Genomic DNA, 16,651 nt, shown 5'->3' on the forward strand with positions numbered 1-16,651 from the left:
AGTTGACGGAAAATCTCTCAGCTGCTCTCTCGTTCTCACTAACTACGACGTTTGTCACTGCTTTGTGGCCTAAAATACAAACCGTGTAGTGTGAGACATTTGCAGCCCCTCATTGCAATGAACATCAGAAACTTTGACAGCGATATGTAGATGCTTGGGTAATTCTCAAAATCAGCCATCACGTACATGTCTGTAATCCCAATTATTTTCGTATTGTCATGAGCTTGTTCCTGATCTGTAACATAAGTCGATTTCAACTACTTGTATCGTTGTTGGTGTTGGAGTTCTGACAAAAATTATGTTGATCAAAGTTGGAAACCGAGTAAAGTATAAAAGGAAGTCCTTGAATCTACCTTGGCGTCAGTCTCAATTCTTTAGTTTAAATAGACGCGAATGTAAGGAACTGACCTTCCAACCATGACCCCTTTTCATAGCAGACAATAAAGAAATGACGGTCTGGGGCGCTGCAGTCATGGACTGTGCGGCTGGTCCCGGCGGAGGTTCGAGTCCTCCCTCGGGCATGGGTGTATGTGTTTGTCCTTAGGATAATTTAGGTTAAGTAGTGTGTAAGCTTAGGGACTGATGACCTTAGCAGTTAAGTCCCATAAGGTTTCACACACATTTTTTTTAAATAAAGAAATGAAAAGTTTTATGTTTTCGGATTTGAAGTGTGAATTAAATGTTTTGTCGCAAACAGAAAGAATGTAGGTATCATGCCACAGGTGAATCCAAAGAAAGACAAGCCAACAATATCAGATAGGGACATTGTCTGGTGCTTCCTGCAGAACACACAACATTGACAAGAAGAAGTTTAGCTCATGAGGCGCTTAACTGTGATACTTTTCAACAGTTTTTAAATGAGAGTGCCTCTATGCAAGTGAAACTGTCGTAAAGAAATGGAAGATAGGACGAAGAAAAATGGAACATAATATTCACAAAATATGTTCTCCAGGATTATAAACTGCTACTATAAATTAAAAGCAAGGCAAGAAATTAACCAAAATGATGGGCAGCTGGTGCAGTCAGTCAGAGAAACAAGATTCAGAATCTCTTGACACCTTTATAGAATGGATGACAAGCAATGAACCAAACCTTTTTAACTTTTGTACAACAGACCTGAAGTTTCAGAATATATACTCTGCTAACTTTGAAATAATCCGCATTTACATGGTCAACCATATTCTGCAAACCACTATGAAGTGCTGTGCGGATATTAGTTCCTGTTGTACCATATACTAGAGATGCTTCCCATTCCATTCACGTATGGAACGCGGAAAGAGTGACTGTTTAAATGCCTCTGTATGCTCTGTAATTAATCTAACCATGTCTCCACGACCCCTTCGGGAGCGATACGTAGGTGTTGTAGTATATCGAGTCACCATTTGTAGTTGGTTTTTGAAACTTTGTTTTCGATATAGTTTGCGTCTGCTTTTAAGTATCTGCCAGTTCGCCAATTCACCTTCTTCAGCTTCTCTGTGACACTCCCGCTAGCATCAAATAAACCTGTGACCATTCGTGCTGCCCTTCTCCCACATACATTCAATATCCCTTGTTAGACGTACTTGATATGTGTCCCACACACTTGAGCAGTGCTCTAGAATATGCCGTGCAAGTGATTAGTAAGCAATCTCTTTTGTAGATTAATTGCATTTCCCTAGTACACTAGCAGTGAACCGAAGTCTGACACAAGCTTTCCTACGATAGCGCCTATGTGATCGTTCCATTTCATATCCATACAAAGTATCACACTCAGGTATTTGTATATGTTGACCGATTCCCGTTGTGTCTCGTTGATGCTGTAGTCATAGGATACTAGGTTCTTTCGCTGTGTGAAGTGCACAATTTTACATTTCTGAACATTCAAAGTAAGTTACCAGTCTTTGCACCACTCTGAAATATTATCAAGGTCCGACTGAATATTTGTGCGGCTGTTTTCAGACAGTATTTCATTATTAATAACTGCATCTCCTGCCAAATGTCCGATGTTTCTGTTAATATTGTCTGCCAGATCGACACTAGCAGCAATGGCCCCAAAACACTTCTGTGGGGTACACCCGAAGTTACTTCTACATCTGTCGATGACTCTCCATCCATGATCACGTTCAGCGTCCTCCCTACGAAGAAATCCTCCATCCAGTCACAAATTTCGCTTGATACCCTATACAATCGTACTTTTGATAATAAGAGTGGGCGTTGTGCTGAGTCAAATGTTTTTCGTATTACAAGAAATATTACAACTACCTAACGGCCTTGATCCATGGTTTTCAGAATTTCACGTGAGAATTGTACGAGTTGGGTTTCAGGTGATCGATGTTTAAGGAATCGGTGCTGGTTGACATGGAGAAGGTCCTTCTGTTCGAAATACATAATTACTTTGAGCTCAGATCATGTTCTAAGATTCTACAACAAATACATGTGAAGGTACGTTTGGTGATCACTTCTGCTACACGTTGTTGTAGATGGGTGTGATCTACCCTTTATTACGAATATTGTCGCCAAAATTTTTACGATGGACCTACGGAAGATTTTGATTTAAAGAGGTACTAACTTAGCCGCAGATTCAGTATAGATGCTAAAAGGGATTCCATCAGCCCTGGAGCTTTGTTCAGTTTTAGCTATTTCAACCGTTTCACAATGTTGCTGACAATTAATATCTATATCACTCATCTTTGCAGTGGTACGGAAGTTAAACTGTGCAATATCCTTGGATTTTCATTATGATAATCTTTTCCGAGGCAGTAGAAAATGATGGAGTGAGCATTGGCATGAATAAGAACGTTGTAGACACTATTATTCCAGTTATCACAGACATCTTCAACCTGTCTCTTGTCAGTAGTACATATCCTACTGAGTGGAAGAAAAGTTTAATTCAACCTATACCCAAGACTGACAACCCTAAGTCGCCAGGTGACTATAGGCCGACCAGCATACTACCTGCAATATCTAAAGCCCTAGAATACATCGTCCATGAACAGCTGACGGATTACCTCAAAACTCATAACATCCATGACAAATATCAGTCAGTCTTTCGAAAGCACCATAGTACAGCAACTGCATTAATCAAAGTAACTGATGACATTAAACATGCTATGGGCAGACGTGAAGCTACCATCCTAACACTGCTTGACTTTAGCAAGGCTTTTGATACAGTTGACTTTGATATATTACTAATTAAAATGAAACAGCTGAATTTCTCAAACAGCGCAATACACTGGTTCGACAGCTACCTCAAAAACAGAAGTCAGCAAGTTATTTGTGGGTCGGAAAAGTCATCATGGAAAAACGTGAACTCTGGAGTTCCGCAAGGCTCCGTCCTTGGTCCATTTCTCTTCTCACTTTACATTAATGATATTTCTTCAGTGATTCATTCCTGCAACTACCATCTATATGCCGACGACATCCAACTGTACATAAGTGCAAGCACATTGCTGACGCAGTAGCGAGTATGAACGCAGATCTTTGCTCTGTTTCTCGATGGGCACAGAACCTAGGTCTGAAACTAAACCCCAAGAAATCCCAGGTCATGCTTATATCTCATCCAAAGCTAATCAGCGGGTACTTTCGCGAAACAGTCCCTCAAATACTCCTAAATGGTATCCTACTACCATACCAAAAAAACAGTAAAAGACCTTGGAATAATCTTGGATGAACACCTAAACTGGGAAGAACAAACAGTCACAGCTTGCCGCAAATCGCTCTCCTCCCTACATGCAATTCAAAAATTTAGAAAAATATTTCCAACCCATGTTAAACAAAAATTAGTCCAAACACTAGTCTTGCCTAATCTTTACTATTGTGATGTAGTTCAACACGACACAAATAGTGAAAAGTCGAGATGCCTCAAGCTAGTGATGAATGCTTGCGTTAGATACGTGTGCAATATACGGTTGTATGATCGTATCAGTCCTTCATACTCCCAGCTATGTTGGATACGCCCACATAAGGCACGCGATCTCCACAAGATATGCTTACTTCATCGATTTCTTAGCCACTGGTGCCCCTAATACTTATCTTCTCACATTAAACACCTATCATCATTCCACAACCGCAATACCAGATCGGATACGTCTAGCATCATGGCTGTACCTTTACATAAGACAAAATGTTTCTCCGTGTCATTCTCCATCTCAGCCATACGACTATGGAACGCGCTCCCCTGTGATCTGCGTCTTATCCAGAACCACTCAACATTCAAGAGGGAACTCAAAACTTACATATTAGGGACGGTATAGCCACCATTGTTGTGCCCCTCTCATCTCATTCTTTCTCCTCTCCATCATAGCTTCGAATTTTACCATTCTATTTCTCTTCCTCTAACCTATCTACCTCTTCTATATCTCTTTCACCCCATTCTATCGTCTTATGTCTCTGCTCGATGAGAATAACTCACAAGCTGCAAGAATATAACGAGAAAATTCCCAACTAGCAATAGGACTGACATTCATAAAAGAAAAATATGTTTACTTTCATATATATATAGTCATTACTATTAGCATTTTTATTATTATTTTATTATTATTATTCTTGATTGTTATAGTTATTTTTTGATTGTTATAATTATCATTGTGCTATTGTTATAATCTTTATTTTTTTCTTTAACATTAATACTGTATAACATGGTATATGTCCTTAATGTTCTGTAGAAACTGAAATTTGTTCAATCTGAGCATGCCTGGTTAGGTGTAAGAGAGGGCCTGAAGGCCCTAATCTTGCCAGGTAAAATAAATGCATAAATAAATGAACAGTTCAGAACGGAGTTCAGCGTTTCTGCTTTTGTTTTGCTATCCTCAATTTCAGAAGTCGTTGCAGGCTTCACGCAATGTCTTCTTCACTTTCATTTAGCTCCTCCCTGTATATAGCCTTATGCTTTGATCACACCTATTATGTACCAGTCTCTGTTTCTTCAGAATTTTCTTTGGATTGAGTATTAACTATGTAGGGTCCCTTCTATCATGAACTGTTCTCCTAAGTGGAACTCCATCACGTCCATTTTCAACTATCCTTCCAAACCTGAGTCACAGTTCTTCTACATGCTCCTCTCCAGAGCTATATGTTTCGAGGTCCGTCCTGAAATAAGATAATACTGCCTCTTTGGCAAAGTTGCTAAAAAAGAGCAGTATTACAAATATTTCATCGAATTTGCCAAAGACGTCCAACAATAAGAGAGCTATTGACAGAGCGTCGCTGAATGAAATGCGTTTGCCGGTCGAAAAGGTAAGACGAGAAGATTTCAGCAACTACCGTTCAATTTATCGAGAGACCGCTTACAAATGCAGAAGAATTCTGGTCATATGTAAAGGCTGTTAGTGACACCAAAGTTAGTGCCAACACCTTACAGATCCTTTGGCCAAGACACTCACTGATGGCACAGGAATTCATGGATGTTATAGGTACCGAAATTGAGGATAGCCCCAGTTAAATTTTGCATCACTACCGACATTAGTGATACAGTCAGCAGCAATTAGAAACACCTGCACGCTAAAACTGAAAGAAGCCCCAGAACCTTAAGAAATCCTTTCTTTTATACAGAATTTCTATTAACTATAGTATGTCGTAGGTCCCCAAAACTGATCCAAAAGCTGAAAGAAAGCACAGGTCACATCAGTTTACAGGAGAGGTGGCAGATGTGACTGGCGTATGGAGAACTAACTTGAAACGCGCACCAGGGAAGTGTGAAGAGATCAACGCTGTTCATGTTAATTGATGACCTCGCAAATAGTATTAACAGTTACCTCATACATTTTACAGATGTCGCAGATATTTATCTACATCTATATCTACATTTATACTCCGCAAGCCACCCAACGGTGTGTGGCGCAGTGCACTTTACGTGCCACTGTCATTACCTCCGTTTTCTGTTCCAGTCTCGTATTGTTCGCGGGAAGAACGACTGTCTGAAAGCCTCCGTGCGCGCTTGAATCTCTATAATTTTACATTCGTGATCTCCTTGGGAGGCATAAGTAGGGGGAAGCAATATATTCCATACCTCATCCAGAAACGCACCCTCTCGAAACATGGCGAGCAAGCTACACCGCGATGCAGAGCGCCTCTCTTGCAGAGTCTGCCACATGAGTTTGCTAAACATCTCCGTAACGCTATCACGGTTACCAAATAACCCTGTGACGAAACGCGCCGCTCTTCTTTGGATCTTCGCTATCTCCTCCGTCAATCCGATCTGGTACGGATCCCACACTGATGAGCAACACTCAAGTATAGGTCGAACGAGTGTTTTGTAAGCCACCTCCTTTGTTGATGGACTACATTTTCTAAGGACTCTCCCAATGAATCTCAACCTGGTACCCGCCTTACCAACAATTAATTTTATATGATCATTCCACTTCAAATCGTTCCGCACGCATACTCCCAGATATTTTACAGAAGTAACTGTTACCAGTTTTTGTTCCGCTATCATATAATCATACAGTAAAGGATCCTTCTTTCTATGTATTCGCAATACATTACATTTGTCTATGTTAAGGGTCAGTTGCCACTCCCTGCACCAAGTGCCTATCCGCTGCAGATCTTCCTGCATTTCGCTACAATTTTGTAATGCTGCAACTTCTCTGTATACTACAGCATCATCCGCGAAAAGCCGCATGGAACTTCCGACACTATCTACTAGGCCATTTATATAAATTGTGAAAAGCAATGGTCCCATAACACTCCCCTGTAGCACGCCAGAGGTTACTTTAACGTCTGTAGACGTCTCTCCATTGAGAACAACATGCTGTGTTCTGTTCGCTAAAAACTCTTCAATCCAGCCACACTGCTGGTCTTATATTCCGTAGGCTCTTACTTTGTTTATCAGGCGACAATGGGAAACTGTATCAAACGCCTTCCGGAAGTCGAGGTAGTATCTAATCAAAGCTGCAGAAGGATGAAGTCACACCTCGATAAGATTCCAACGTTGTGCGAAGATTGGCAACCTGCTTTAAATGTTCAGAAATTTAAAGTTGTGCACTTTTCAAAAGGAAAAAAAGTAGTATCCTATGACAATAATATCAGTGATTCATGACTGGAAATAGCCAGAATATGCTTGAGTGTAAAAATTTTTGAAGACAGGAATTGGAATGATCAGTCGCAGCAAAACAAGAGGTATATTTCGGTGGTAAGAGGCTGGTAAACTGCAGTTGGTTTACAAGAGGACTACTTTCAGAACACTACTGCGTCCCAGCCCAGAATGTTGTCCAAGTGAGTAGGACCCATTCCATATTCGACTGGCAGGGGGTATTGAACGCATACAAGGAAGGGTTGCACGAATGCTCACAGGTTTGTCTGCTCCACGCGAGAACGTCAAGGAAACGCCGAAAAATCTGAAGTGACTGATGCTGGAAGGCTGACGCCAATCATCCTGCGAAACGTGCTCCTCGCCCGATGCTGAAGATCCAACGGATGTCGACCGGTCGCAGCCTCTGCCATACGACGTCATGTTGATGCGGTATGGAAGGGAATGTGGTCCATACCCCGCTCTCCCGCCCGTTATGCCTACTTTCCAAACATTGGAGCCGCTACTTTTCGCACAAATAGCTCTTCAGTTCGCATCACAAGGTCGAGTACACTCCGCACCAGTCCTCCCACCAGGGAAAAGTCCTTGGCCGTACTGAGGTTCGAACACGGGTCCTCTATATGGCAGCCATCTACATTGACCACTCACCATTCTTAAAATGTTTCAAGATCCAATAATAAGTGAAGAATCAAGGAATATTCTAAAGCCTCCAGCGTATCTAACCAATAGGGATCAGGAAGACAAGATTAGACCAAATACAGCGTGCAAAGGGGTCATCAAGCATTCATTCCTCTCGCGCTCCAAACACGACTAGAACGAGAAGAAATCTTAATCCGTGATAAAGTGTGAAGTACCCTCGGTCATGCGTTTCACAGTAGTTTCCACAGGATAGATGCAGATTTAGAAGAAGAACAACGGGGGGATAAAGGGAAGAATCCAGGGAGCTAGGAAAAGCGTGTCAGTTTTGAGGCATCAAGGAAGACATCAAAAATATACATAAATGTTACTTAACGTGCTTTCTAATAGCCTTAGGCTACAAAAACCATGGAATGGTTGTCAGGTTCACAGAAAAAGTCCCCAAAATCGATTTTTAGAGTAATGCAACGAAGACTAAATTAATGCAGTGTAAGGCTATATTTGGTCTTGTTGACTGAACAGATTCTACATCTAATCTTTGGTAGAACCACGGACCTTCTGCATACAATGAGCAACCTGGTTTTCGATAATAGAAAACACAGGCGACTACCAAACTACAAGGGTCGTTTGAAAGTTACTATGATCTTATTCTATTCACCCAAATGTAGCTTTCTCTTTCATTTTTGCAATTTTCCGTCTCAAAGGTAATTTAGCGAATCAGCATACCTATATGTTAACACTATATTGCTATGTGAGCGCTGCTGCAAAGGCTGGGATTGAACCCCTCTCCTCCCGAATGTGAGTGAGTCCTTTCCCTTAAGGGGACCACACCGTGGATCAGGTCGAAAAAAATCGGTTTTCGGTTTTCATCATATTTCGATAGATTAACGTTTTATTTAAGTACTATGAAAAGGATTTTGCTGTAAAAATTTTTTTCGAGCATTTAAAGAGCATTTTTCTACCACATGAGTTTATGTCCCACTTTTCTGCATATATTTTAGATATTTATATCCCCTACATTGCACGTTAGGGATTTTTTTTCACTCCCGTGTGTATTGGCTGTTCTTGGAATGCAACGGTTGGTATTCTTTTGTTTCTTCTGTTTGTAAACAACACGCTTTCAAACACGCGGTTAGTTTCGTTCATGTGTGATTAGGAGTAGTTATACTTACGTTTGCAGTGCTTGTTTACGTGTGTGTTGTTGTGTTTATTTAAGACGACGAAACGTAAAGGCATTTTCAAGAAACGACAATTTAGATGAAACAAGTTTAGAAAGCTTTCTGTGCAAGAGGTTATGTCGCCTGGCAACGATGTTTCTCATTGTAATTCTTCAACAAGTGCATCATCAAAGAAGAGTTCACTATTTCAAGAGAGTTACAACGAATTTACTGTAAGTGACAAGGGGTGCAGTAACATTATTATAAATCTGAGAATATTATCAGATGTAATTTCTAAATTTGTACAATGTAGACAGTGTGGTGAGTCACAGAGTGTGAAAATTTGTGAGAGTGCCAGTGTGAGGAAAGGCCGAGCAATTACTTTGGATTTTATTTTGCACTAAATGCTCAGCTGTTCAAAAATGGCTCCGACCACTATGGGACTTAACTTCTGAGGTCATCAGTCCCCTAGAACTTAGAACTACTTAAACCTAACTAACCCAAAGACATCACACACATCCATGCCCGAGGCAGGATTCGAATCTGCGGCCGTAGCAGTCGCGCGGTTCCGGACTGAAGCGCCTAGAACCGCTTGGTCACCACGGCCGGGTGCTCAGCTGTGATTTCATTTATGAGTTCTTCAAAACCAGAGGCAAGTAGCCCTTTTGAAATCAATACTAGATTAGTTTATGCCTTACGATCCATTGGCAAAGGCAAGGCTGGAGGGAGAACATTTTGTTCAGCGATGAACTTACAGCAACCACCAAATAAATTTGAAAAACTGATTGCAATATTAGAGAAAGCTGGATGTGAGGTCAATGAGGCAAGCATGAAACTGGCTGCCAGGGAAGCAGTGGAAGAAAATGATGGATGTTCGGATATTGCAGTTGCACTTGATGGAAGTTGGCAGGAAAGAGGACATACTTCTCTGAATGGAGTAGTGACTGCCACGAGTGTAGACACCAGAAAAGTGTTAGATGTGGAGATAATGTCTAAATATTGCAAATGTTGTAAAGTCAATGAACATAAAGAACACAACTGTGTGGCTAATTTTAGAGGATCAAATGGAGGTATGGAAGTTCATGGAGTACAACAAATATTTCATCACTCCATTGAAATAACAGGCGTACAGTACACTATATATTTGGGCGATGGTGACAGTAAGGCATACAACAAATGATCAACTCTAAACCATATGGAGATGACATTATTAGCAAAATAGAATGTGTAGGCCATGTTCAAAAACGTTTGGAAACAAGGCTGAGAAAACTAACTGTTGATAAGAGAGGAAATAAATTAGAAGATGGAAAATTGTTGACCGGGCGGGGTCGGTTAACTAAAACTGAAATAGAAAACTTGAAGGTATACTATGGACAGGCAATTAGGAGAAATAAAGAAAGTCTGGAGGCAATGAAGAGAGATGTTTCAGCCATATTCTTCCATAAATCCTCTACTGATGATAAGCCACGTCATGGATTGTGTCCATTATGAGAAAATTCGTGATGCAAATACAACAGAGCTCGAGCCAACTGGATTATTCTCACCAGCATTCTCTTCCTGCTGCTGTTATTACAGCAATTAAACCTATTTTCAGAGACTTGGCACATCCTGACCTTATAAGGAAATGTCTGTATGGGCAGACACAGAACCCAAATGAATGTTTCAACAGCATAATTTGGAACCGCCTTCCTAAAACTGTATTTGTAGGCATGGATACAATGAAACTAGGAGTTCATGATGCTGTTATTACAATCAGTTGCGGTAATATTGGAAAGTGTTTGGAACTGAAAAAGCTGGGAATTAATCCTGGTGAAAATATGATCACTGGGCTGCAACATTGCGATAAAATGAGGATAACCGATCAGACAGGTCTGCATCTAATATGGCCTATAAAGCAAGACAAACATACAGGAAGGTGAAAAAGAAGCTTGAAGACCTGCTAGAGGCCAAAGAAGGGCCATCATATGCAGCAGGACAGTTTTACTTAACTGTAAGTAACAAATTTCAAAAGTTTTTTGTTTAAAGTCAATTTCCTGCAAACTAAAATTTTCAGTACATATGCCCCATTATATCAGAAACAATCATAGTTAAATGAATGAAATTTTCAGAGGCTCTGCATAACATAAAAAGCCACCTCTGGTGCTACATTCATTAATATCCCCCTATTAGGAAGTTCACAAAAAACACTTAACATTTTTGTTAATAAATTTAAATAAAGTATTTCTTGAAATCTATAAAATCGATAAAGTAGATTTTAGTACACTTGACTCTATTAGCATCACGTAACATACAGTAAAAATAGCAAGGTCATGCGTCAAATAGTTTTTTTTCAGAAATGGGTCAAATACTCGACTAAATTAACATGACTTAGATAGGCAGGGTGTGGTCTCCTTAACCACTGTGCCGCCTCGCTAGGAGGATTTCTGTGGCAAAAGCTGTGCTATATAACGGTTCCCAGAGATCTCGATTTTCGGTGGTGACAGTATGAGCAAAGTCTTTTGCGAATTTGTTTTGCCGTTAAAATATTTTTCTGACGAGAAAACCACTGCAGTAGCTACAGGTTGAGAAAACCTGCTCGTGATGCTACTCGACTGGCGGCAGCGATGATGCTAAAAGCGTGTGTGTGTGTGTGTGTGTGTGTGTGTGTGTGTGTGTGTGTGTGTGCGTGCGAGAGCCGTAGTCTGCTGCGGCCTTCCCCCTCCCAACCTCCTCGTCGGCAGTCACGTGACACGCCTAGCGTAACAGGCAGCGATGCGGATCAGAGGTGCTGAGAAGTTGGCGTCATGAAGCTGCACGCGCTGCTCGCTACGCTACTGGTCTGCGCTGAGTCAGGCCGGGTCAAACGTCCCGCCAAGCAGCTGGAAGGTAAATCGATTATGTTGCCACTCGTCAGATATCAAGTCCCGTAAACACACATTTCCCGGCCCAGAAAATCGACAGTCTGGAACAAAATAAACTTATGTTGCGTTTCATAAACGTACCTTGTTTCACAATGTGTCGTTATTAGACTCAGTAGCTGTCAGTTTAATCTGGCAACTTGTTTCATTAGTCAACTTTGGCCGTGTTTCGCTGACATGGATGAGGTATATTCTACACAGAATTCAATTATGTCAAGACTTCCACCAGTACCTTACTACTGGTGCATGGTTTTCGAAGCGGTATTTGTCGATGGGTAATAAAGTGCTTAGGTTACCAGTTTGGTATAATATATCGTCCTGGTTTTCACCATGTGAGTAACGTACAGAAACAAAAGTAATAATTTACACGCAAGCATTAATCTGTGTAATGGAAGGTATCTCGAACCCAGTTATCGAGTACCTAAGAATTTTTATGGAAGCCTCCACAAACAACTTAGCTTCTTAACTGCCCTTTGCAGCTAGCATTCCTACTGATCTATTCAGTGACAAGGTACAAACCCCGCCAATTGCTTCTGAAATCAATGGATCTCCTCCGTGATCCCGTGTGAATGGTCATTAATGTGTTTATACATTCCAACAGTTTCTGTGTGACTATCGAAGTAAGAGTTCATCAGTTATTAAAAACCACCCAACAGCCAAGATCACATGAAATATTTCATTGTTTAAGACAACGTGTTTCAACAGACTTTGCTGTAATATTCAGGTCTTAAAGATCTCTGTTGTAAAACGTTTTCATTTTACGCCGAACCTTGACATCTTGTGCGTGAGGTTCGGCGTAAAATGAACACGCTTTACAACAAAAAGATTTTTAAGCCCTGAAGATGACAGCAAAGTCTGTTGAAACCGGTTGTCTTAAATAAAGAAATATTTTATGCGATCTTGGTTGTTGAACAATTTTCTACAATTAAAACAGATCGCCCTTCAGTACTCTCAAAGTCAGAAAATTCAACAGATCATCAATTTACTACGTCAGTCACTTTTATTTTATGTTCTAGTTTGCGTTTCACCGGCCATTATCATCCGATAGGTTAACATATTTTTTCATCGAGGGATATACTTAATACTTAGACATGTGTCGTCCGTTTAGCAGACAGCAATGTGGCAAGAAAGTTATTTGATGTCTTGTTCTGGCGAACAAACATCAGCGCTAATTTACAGCACTGACAGGTCTGATACACATTTCTTCGTGTATGTAGAAGCAGTGCTTTTTTGAAAATATGGAATAATATACTTTTTATGATACCATAGTGAATCAAATGTGTTTCTCATTGCACATTTCAGTATAAAAAGCCGTATCACAATATTTTGAAAGTCGTAAAATGCAAAGATTCTGGACACAGGCACTTGTCATTTGAAAGGTATTGTGAAATATTACATTCACAGAATCTTTCGCTGTACATAATGCATAGTATCATGTAATTAATTATTTAATTTTAAAACTCAATGGAAATGTAATGATCATTAATATTACGGATTTGCAGATGTTGGCAGGTGTAAATTGTTTCACCAGTTACTGTATCCAGTTACAGATACTATTTCTGTGAAAATTTGAACCAGAAGTGGACTACACATAATACGATTTACAATTTACTGGTATCACATTAACATCTTCGATGGACTTTCAAAGGAACTGCTTCTGTTGGGTTCAATTTTATCATTTAGGAGGTTTTGTCCTGTCCGTTTATTGTGTACGAAACTCTCAAGCTCTTCATAGAGGTCCGTCTCATGGCCTCTCTTTCAATTATTCAGTATTTTCAAGTCGTCGTTTATGTTAAAGTCGTCGTTTATGTTAAAGTCGTTGTTTATGTTAAAGTCGTCGTTTATGTTCAAGTCGTCGTTCATGTTCAAGTCGTCGTTTATGTTGCGTCTTTGATGTGTGTTGCTGTTGTCGATCTATCAGATAATCTGTATCAGAAGGCGTTGATGAATTCTTTAAACTTGACGTTGAAGTTACGACTAGTTTGGCCTGTATAATGAACGCGACATTGAGCATAAAATTTTTGTAGATTCCAGAGTTTGAGTAATTTTAGGGTTTCTCTCGATATTGCGGGGTAAAAAGCTAAACTAATTTTCGGAGGACCCAAAGGCATATACCGACCACAGTGTCATACTCGGGCGATTAACGTCACTAGTTGCGGACATGGAGGAACATGTTGTCAACACACTGCTCTCCCTGCCGTCGTAACCGTTTGTGACTTCTAAATCAAGAAGCTCCTAGGTTGGCCTCACAAGGGCTGAGTGCACCCCGCTTGCCAACAGCGCTCAGCATACCAGGACGGTAACCCATCCAAGTGGTAGCCACGTCCGACACCACTTCACCTTGGTGACCTATGGGAACCAGTACTGCCATTGCAGTAACGCCTTTTGCTATAATAGGTTAACGTGTAACATAACTTATTGTTAGTAGAAAGTCTAGTTCTAAATTTATGATATCCAAAACGACTGGAAAATGTTTCCTAAATATAAGGTACGTGCTGTGGGTGCGTCATTTTATTAATTATCATTTTTCTTTGTATTTTTTCCTACTTTCTTTTTTTATTTTGTTAGATAGATTGTCTAAGTGAATGCTGATATCCAATGGCTGCAGCTATTTGGCTAGTAATTCCAATTTTATTTGGTGGTCTTCATCATTCAGTGGGATCATGTATGTCCAGTGTATCATTGATTGGTATGCTGCTAATTTACGTGAATTGAAGTTACCTGAGCAGTTGTGTATATTAGCGTCTGTAGTACTTGGTTATTTGTAACATTTGAAGGCCGCTCTATCATTATGCCTGAAGGGAGTTAGATCAAGCAAACTGTGTTGTCCTTTTCACACTCATATGTGAATAGGACGTTCGTATGCTTACTGGTGAACAAATAAAGGATGGGCTGGACATTATTTAATTTATAGGTCTTCTGTAGCTGACTCTAAAATATAAATATTTCTCTTTCAATAATAAAATGTACCACCAGGTCAGTGGGCGTGTGTTAACACATCTGGAACAATATCCGAACTCTTTCTTAAAACACCTTCAGGAAAAGTTATTCAGAAAAAAACACAAGAGATTCAATTTTACAAAGGGTAGGCCTATATGGATGACGTATTATTCATGATAAATGGCCACAATAAAGATCATATACATGTTTCTATAATGTGTATTTCGAAATTATATTTTTTACAAAAATTGTAGTTTAGAAACGTCTCCTTCTCATTTAGATCTTTTTTTGTATATACTATATTTTACGTAGGAGATCGTCTGCTAAATCACATGAATTTTGGAGAGTATGTTTTCTCCTTGTGAATGTTGTAAAACTGATAGTCTTGGACTACAGTTAATAAAGGTTACTAAATTGAGTACTATAGAGTAAAGAAATACTGGTATGAAGTGAATACTTGTTTGTAGCGGTATTTATTTAATATCCTGTATAGTCCAAATTAATGTAGCGTGTATCTATTATAAATGACCTTCTGTCATCCTTCCGTTCATAGATATTCAATGGGTTAATTAGTTACTTTTCTCTTGCCTCCCGATGTCCCCGTTTTCCGTTTTGTTAATGGAAGCTCGTTTTCATTTAAGTACCTAAATAGCCTTGTATTAACATTGTAGAAGCTAACGTTTAGCTGTTATGCTATCCACAGCCTCATTGCGTTTCGCACATTTCCGGTTTAGAACAATGTTATCTGTTTTTGAGCGGTTTTGCCTGTATTAACAACATACAGGGCACAGTGATGAAGACAATGAACTCATATCTGAATCTAGCACCAAGCCTCATTTAGGATTACTGTTTTACCCGAAATCATTTCTGGCAAATTCTGAGGTGGGCCGATCTACTTATCTGAGCTTGCAATAGACATCGGCGAGGCCTTGTCCGTCAACCTGGCTCCCTTTGACAACAGAAAAGTAGATATTACCTTTTCGGTAGGACGTTTTCGTTCGAATTCGAAGGAATAAAATAAGTGTTTGTGTCTGCAGACATCTTTCTAACTAACAAGGTATGGAGTAGCAAAATTTGCGGTGGCTTAGTAACAATGTAGCATTTTCCCCGCTTTGTTGTTATAGGCTTAATTTCTATTTATTGATACACATCACTCGTCGATGGTGATGAATTAATTGCTAACTTGATAATCAGATTGATTCAAGATTTCCTAATATTTAAGTGTGATTTAAAGTGTGTTCAATTAGAGGATGGGATAAGAAATGGTACCATCCACACTGGTAGGAACTGAAAATTTTTCGGATAGCGTTCCACGTCGATATCGCAATATTTAATATGCCGTCGGTGCTACGTGCAGCTTTTTTAAGTATAGAAAAGGCAGCTGCTACTGACACCACATCAAATATCGCAATTTCGATAAATGTGCTGTTGTCCATCACCACTTGATAAGCAAATGCACGATTATCTTTGATGAAACGAACATTTTATCGCATTCATCTAAAGAAGCCTCTGAGATCAGAATGTGGATCAGTCTCTGTAATTGGGACAGCGACTACGCCCATAATGTTTCACAGAAATGGACGCACGATGCTGAAAGGCTAGAGAGAAGTAAGCAGAATCATTTGCCGTCTAAAGGAATCAGCATCGCTTCCAAAGTTCCTCCGTCGTATAAATGGTTCAAATGGCTCTGAGCACTATGGGACTTAACATCTGAGGTCATCAGTCCCCTAGAACTTAGAACTACTTAAACCTAACTAACCTAAGGACATCACACACATCCATGCCCGAAGCAGGATTCGAACCTGGGAACGTAGCGGTCGCGCGGTTCCAAGATGAAGCGCCTAGAACCGCTCGGCCAGGTCGGCCAGCAAAGTCATCTTCCATCAAGGCAAGGCTCGCCCGCACACATGTTCCGTCACCATGGCAAAATTACACCAATAAAATTATAAGTTATTGCCACACCCTCCTCATTCACCTGATGTGGCTCCGTCAATCTTGCATCTCTTCCCAAAACT

At 40.1% G+C, this 16,651-nt stretch overlaps 1 protein-coding gene across 1 annotated transcript in view; it reads left to right on the forward strand.

The window, feature by feature from the left end:
• The first annotated feature begins 11,542 nt into the window (after positions 1-11,542).
• Positions 11,543-16,651, forward strand: part of LOC126299100 (alkaline phosphatase-like) — a 233,252-nt gene continuing 228,143 nt past the window's right edge. The window contains exon 1 of the mRNA XM_049990774.1: positions 11,543-11,664. Coding sequence (XP_049846731.1) covers positions 11,583-11,664 — 82 coding nt within the window. The 5' untranslated portion in view covers positions 11,543-11,582. The remainder of the gene's footprint in view (positions 11,665-16,651) is intronic.

Source organism: Schistocerca gregaria, chromosome X (assembly GCF_023897955.1).
Source record: "Schistocerca gregaria isolate iqSchGreg1 chromosome X, iqSchGreg1.2, whole genome shotgun sequence".
Lineage (NCBI taxonomy): Eukaryota > Metazoa > Arthropoda > Insecta > Orthoptera > Acrididae > Schistocerca > Schistocerca gregaria.